Genomic DNA, 6,000 nt, shown 5'->3' with positions numbered 1-6,000 from the left:
CTCTTAGAGATGAACTGCTATATAGCCCAATATGTACATATATTTCCAGGGCAGTGCTAGGTTCTTCTGCTGCCCCTTCCAGGCTCCCGGACTTGCTCCAATGCTCTGGAATGGTGCCAACATCTAAAATAAATACGTTCAGCTCAGGCAATATGGCCTACTGATGCATCTAATGGCTTACTGCAGTGGCAAATGCAGGATTTCTAAAGGGGGGGTTTCCAAATGCTTGATTTTAGAGCGAGTGTGGCCAGTCCATGAAGAAGGCAGAATTAGTACTTATCCAGCTTTAATATGCATCATACTTGTACAATGTGTATTGTGTGTCATATTTCCAGCATATACAGGATCACAGTAAGTCATTTGATGCGGCGGTAAGCCATCCTGCCTGAGCTGAATGTTTTTATTTTAGATGTGAGCACTACTGCAGAGCATTGGAGCAAGTCCGGGAGCCTGGAGGAGCAGCAGAAGAACCTAGCACTTCCCTGGACATATATGTACATATTGGCCTCTATAGCAGTGCATCCCTAACAGTGCATGTTTTCCAGATCTCCTAGTTGGTGCACAGGTTATTTATTACTGGCTGATACATGTTAAAAGATCCACAGGTGGTGCTAATTATTTAATCTGTGATACTGAGAAGAACATGTAGCACTAGTAAAATTCTATGATGTTACTATTTCTACTGTGGTCATGGTATGTGCTGGGGAGGGGTGTTTCCAGGCAGGCAGAAACCCCCCCTGCGTGTGCCTATGTACTGTGATCACTGGTCCTGTATATGCTGGAATTATTACACACAATACACTTTGTATGACGCTTATTAAAGTACTAATTCTGCCCTCTTCATTGACAGGCCACACTCGCTGTAAAATTAAGCATTTGGAAACCCCCCTCTGGAAATCCTGCGTTTGCCACTGACGGTGATGGTTTGAAAAAAGCGACCTTGGATATGAGTTAGCTACTTTCGGCCGTTTAGGCGCCGTGAGGCAAAATGCACTAATATGTTAAGCTGGAGCAACAGTGGTAAAACACAATAATCACACAAGGGCTCCAATTTCCAACCGTGAATTAGGCCATTGGTTAGGCGGATGGAGACATATATAGAATAATTAGCTACATATCACTGGGCACAAAACAGCACCAATCGTATAAGGAGAAAAAAAAAACACTTGTGCAATGATGCAGTCACTTATGAGAGAGACCCTTTTTTGTGGCCACAATAAGGCTTGAAGTAGTAAATGTATATACATGCAATGACCTCCCTTTGCCAGGGCTTGAAGTACTGTCAGGCAGGAGATAGTAATCCTCAGGGGGTACTCCAAAGATGGCCGCCGCAACAGCAGACACAGTTCTCCCCCACTCTCCACACGGTCCCCTCAGAACTTCAGTCAGGTAGGGGTACCCCCCTCTAATTCCACACATGGAGCCCGGCGGTTCCCAGCTGGGACCCGCAGCCAAATCCAAGCCACGGCTTTTGCTACTAGGCCCCTGCCGCGATCATTGGACACCCGTCACCGCGCTGGTTAGGGAGAACCCGGTAAGTGTAGGGAGGCCTCCCAACCTGGTATGACCACAGAGCACAAGCTGGACTCGCCCAAGACTGAGTTTCTGATAGTTAATTGCCGAAGCTAACCAGCGGCACGTCTGCTGCTCTGGATCTCCACGCCACGCCCCCCCTTATTTAATTGTTTTAATATAACGTTCTGAATAAGAAGCTGGAAAATGAATAAGAAGCTGGAGCTCGAATAAGAAGCTACCTTCAGCCTCGTAATGTACTAGATAAATAAAAGCTGGACACTTTTCCTCCTTAGAATGTTTGGTACATCTGTGCCTGTTATACCTCTTTTCCACCAAAACCCGGGTCCGACCTGGGTTTGCAGACATAGGGCCTGATTCAGACCCACTCGCGAGCGGCTGTCCGCTCGCAAGTGGGTCGATGTTATGGACTGAGCATGCGCACGACGGAGGGAGCTCCGTCGTGCGCATGCGCCAGACGCGACGAGCGAAGGAAAGTCCTTCGCTCGTTGTGTCCGATCAAAGGGGGCGATTGACAGCACGCCCCCTTTGGTGGGCGTGCCGGGGGCGTGCCTCCCTGACGGGGGCGTTCCCACGGGAACGCCTCCCGTCAGAAGCCGGCCCACTGACATCACTAGTGATGTCAGTGGGAGTGATTTTGGCTCTGATAGAGCCAAAATCACTCCGGAGCTTGCGGTTGAAAACCTCAACCGCAGGCTCCGGCTCGCAATTTCGATGGTCGCGATGGTCTCGACCATCGCGGCCATCACAAAGCACGCTCGTATAGCCTGTGGGTGGTGACCCACAGCTATACGAGCGTCCAGGAGGACGCTCCATGAAAATGGAGCCCGGCCCTCATTCAGAGCGTGCGCTCTGCTCAGAGCGTACGGCTCTGAATGAGGGCCATGGTTCCAACCCAGGTCAGACACCGTTTACACAGCACCATCAATCTGGGTTATTCCTGGGTTAGCCCTGTTCAAACTGAAACTGGGTCTGCCCTGCTAAACTTGTGAGGTCATAAAAAGTGGGTGGTGACTGCCCCACAACCACCAATCAGCTCATTTTAGTAATGACCCAGGTCGGATAACCCAGGTTCTAGCGGGACAGTCCCGGTTGCGCCGTTTACACTGCACTATTACCAGACCCTCCAACTATACCGCTTTGGCCGGTACAGTACAGTTTTTGGTACTTCTGTATCTTTGCGGCCCCCTGGTTACGCTACTTACGTATCTTCACTATTGAGCCAGTGTCCAACGTCATTCCATACCTCTCAACTGTCCCTACCGCAGGGTCTCCTTCGCAAGCCCGATGGTCGCGATGGTCAAGACCATCGCGACCATCATCATGGACGCTCGCTATAGCTGTGGGTGGTAACACACAGCTATGCGAGTGTCCGTGAGGACGCTCCAAAAAAAGGTAGGAGGGCCCTGATTCAGAGCGAGCACTCTGGTCAGAGCTTTCAGCTCTGAATTAGGCCCAGAGAGCAGTGAGGTTGAGCTGCTAGGGCTTCTGCATGATGATATGCCCACCCCCTTTATCATTTGCCACACCCCCTTTAGTTATGGCCACGCCCCCTGTACCTGATTCTTTATTTGAAATGTTTGAGTATATGATAATAAACAGAAATTTGACAGGCCCAAACAGCGCCCCCTGACCTGTGGTGCCCTGTGCAATGTCACCGGCAGCACTACCCTAGCTACGGCCCTGGTATGCATTACCCAGGTCCATCCTGGGTCCAACCCTGGTAGCTACCTGGGTTGGATTGCTGGGTCACTTGACCTGGGTTATTTTTCAGGGACCCTTTTACACTGCATTGCGACCCGGGTAGACCCAGCAACAACCCAGGTTTTTGCTCTGGTGTAAAAGGGATAAGAGTGTCCTACAGGTGTCAGAATGCGCTGCTGATGTCTGTTCCCAAGGATACCATTTCTGTAACATCACCACACTTTCTATGCTGATTGTGAGATTACAGACTCATACAGTATCATTACACGTTCTGTACTGCAGTCCTGGGCTGCTAAGTCACTACATGGAAGGGACTGTATGATTTGCGTTTGTACTACTGTGGGGTAGGTATGGCCATCGGCCATAGTACGGAGCTTTTCATTCTATTCCGTGAGCGGGTGAGTAGTACACACACCTCTTGTAACTCTTGTTGTGTATATGTCACTGTGTGTGTTTGGTATTGGTAATAAAGTTTGACTGGTGTAAAAAAAATCAAGCACCCAGGCATCACGTGCAGAGATCCCGGCCGTCGCTGGTTGGCCGGCGCCTGGTCACGTGACGGACGGCGGAGCGCGGGTCAGTCAGACTGGTGAGGGGGAGAGAAAGACCGGAACCGGAAACCGAAAGCATCTTAGTGAGAGCGGAGTAATCAGCTGTCGGGTCGGAACTGGTCTGTAGGGAGGAAGCGGCGCCCCCCGAGTCCTGGTGCACTGCGCCCACCCCTCCCGCCTTGTATGTATGTGTTATCGCCGTGTTACATGGGCTCTCTGTACTGCAGCGACGTATGACAGCTGGCACCGGGGGCTGCTACTTACATCTCACACTACACCTGTCACTGCCTGCCAGCCACCTGAGCACCCGGCACGTCAGCTGGCATCCTGCTGTGATGGGGCGATAGTGTGTGTGTGTGATTATAGATCTATAGATATAGAATCAGTGGCGATAAATAGGAGCAGCACTCACTGTTCAGGTGATATAATGTTGCTATTTCTTATATCAACTGATCATTGGTTACTGCTTCTATTTATCTATCCACTGTTTGGATTAAAACTGTATCTTATTGTTTGTGGAACGTGCACTGTGTGTACTGTGTGTATACACACAGATGTGTCCTGCTACATCTTTGCCGATCGTGCTACAAATGCGCGCACGCATTGTGCCAATGTGATTCACCACAGCTGCATGCTCTACGCTATGGCATGCACTGCGATCGCAGCATGCATTCTTATGGCGGTGTGGGTGCACACGCATTGCATGGATCTGGTTGCAGGCACACTCCTTGCGTCATGCGTGGCGCAACTTGCGTACGCAGCAAAGATGTATCAGGACATGTATGTATGTGTGATGATGATGATAATAATAATGTGTCCACTTCAGTGAAAGCATTGTTACCTTAGCAGGCAATGTGTCTATGGCCAGTTTATGAGTAGGAATTGCATAGTACATTGGTTGTGTTTATTCTGGCTGTATAGCCCTTTGGTTTGTTTCCAGATGCTATTACATTTCCCACATACAGTAGTATGCATGCAGTCTGCTTTGCTAATCTAATTGTCCTTTATGGGGGATGTTGTTCCCCTTTTAGAGTTGGTGTACAGTCTTTGCCGTTTACCAAAAGGAGATAGCAATTGGGAGGATGGTGCAGCAGAGAATGCATGAAAACTCCATATAGTCTTTCAATGGTGATTTACAGTGACAAGACTGTGTTCATAATATGGACGGCCGTGTAAGATGGAGCCAGGGTCAATTTTTGCTGCAGATGTGTGTTACACAGAAGGAAAGGCAAGAATGTGATGTCATTGTGCGCTAATTATTATAGTTTCTAGATATGTAATTCATCCATATTTCCCCCATATGTTTTGAAATAGCTACTTTGAAAGTTAGTCCTGACTTCAGTGTACACTAATTGCTCTCTGTATATTAGACACACTTTGTTCTCCCCTTTCTACTTGTGTGTATGCCTATATGTACACAAATACTTTACATAAAGAGTTATATCAGATATGTATCTGTCTATTGACAAAATTTGCAGTCTCTCCTAAATGATTGAAACTGGTAAGTAATGCTTTTGATATTTCCAAAGCGAATATCATGTTTTAACCACTCTTTCTGCTTGTCAGGAGGACATGAGTTCACAACAGTTTCCCCGTCAAGGGGCTCCCATTGCCTCACCACAGGTTATGAGTGGAGGAACTGCTGTTGGGCAGCATATCCAAGGGACAGGTAATGCAGTCTAGTGCATATGTTGTCTAAATGCTTAAATTATTATTGCAGAACAGCCTCCCTCTCCCCCATGCACATCTATGCTTATCACGTTATTTCTGAGAATAAAGCCTCTGGTACTGACCATTGGTAGAGGAGAAACGAGTAGTTGTCCCAAACCCAGCTGGTTCAGATAGGTTGGTGGTATACAGTGAACATGGCTAATCCTAATTTGATTGATGTGGTTTGTATTCAGTCAGGAACCATCATCACTAGCCATGTCCTGACTGGTATTTTAATTTCCCACCCACTTCTCACTGCCAGCACTGACCAGTCTCTCGTTGCTGGCATTCATTGATGAGGCAGTCCCCACTGAAAGGTTATATAGGAGGGGCTGGTGTCCCCGAATAGTGGAGCCTTACCTTTTCTTAGTAAAAAAAAAAAAAAAGAGATAACATACTGTAGCTAGTCAAAAACTTTTTTTTTTTTTTTTTTTTTTAATGCATAGATGCAACATACAAACTAATAGTGAAGTTGGACAGGGCCTGCTGTGTTAGTAGGAAA

The 6,000-nt window shown here is 47.8% G+C and overlaps 1 protein-coding gene across 7 annotated transcripts in view; it reads left to right on the top strand.

The window, feature by feature from the left end:
* Positions 1–3,763: 3,763 nt before the first annotated feature.
* The window catches only part of SAP130 (Sin3A associated protein 130), a 73,295-nt gene continuing 71,058 nt past the window's right edge, over positions 3,764–6,000 (top strand). For 5 of the 7 annotated variants that reach the window (XM_088479201.1, XM_088479199.1, XM_088479197.1 and 2 more), the window contains exons 1-2: positions 3,765–3,969; positions 5,355–5,457. In XM_088479201.1, the coding sequence (XP_088335327.1) occupies positions 5,361–5,457 (97 nt within the window). In that variant the 5' untranslated portion in view covers positions 3,765–3,969; positions 5,355–5,360. Of the gene's footprint in view, positions 3,974–5,354; positions 5,458–6,000 lie in introns of all 7 variants that reach the window. The other 2 variants (XM_088479200.1, XM_088479196.1) reach the window with 2 other exon arrangements.

This window comes from Taudactylus pleione, unplaced genomic scaffold (genome assembly GCF_031769625.1).
Source record: "Taudactylus pleione unplaced genomic scaffold, aTauple2 ptg000229l, whole genome shotgun sequence".
Lineage (NCBI taxonomy): Eukaryota > Metazoa > Chordata > Amphibia > Anura > Myobatrachidae > Taudactylus > Taudactylus pleione.
This window is presented reverse-complemented; position numbering and strand designations above follow the sequence as displayed.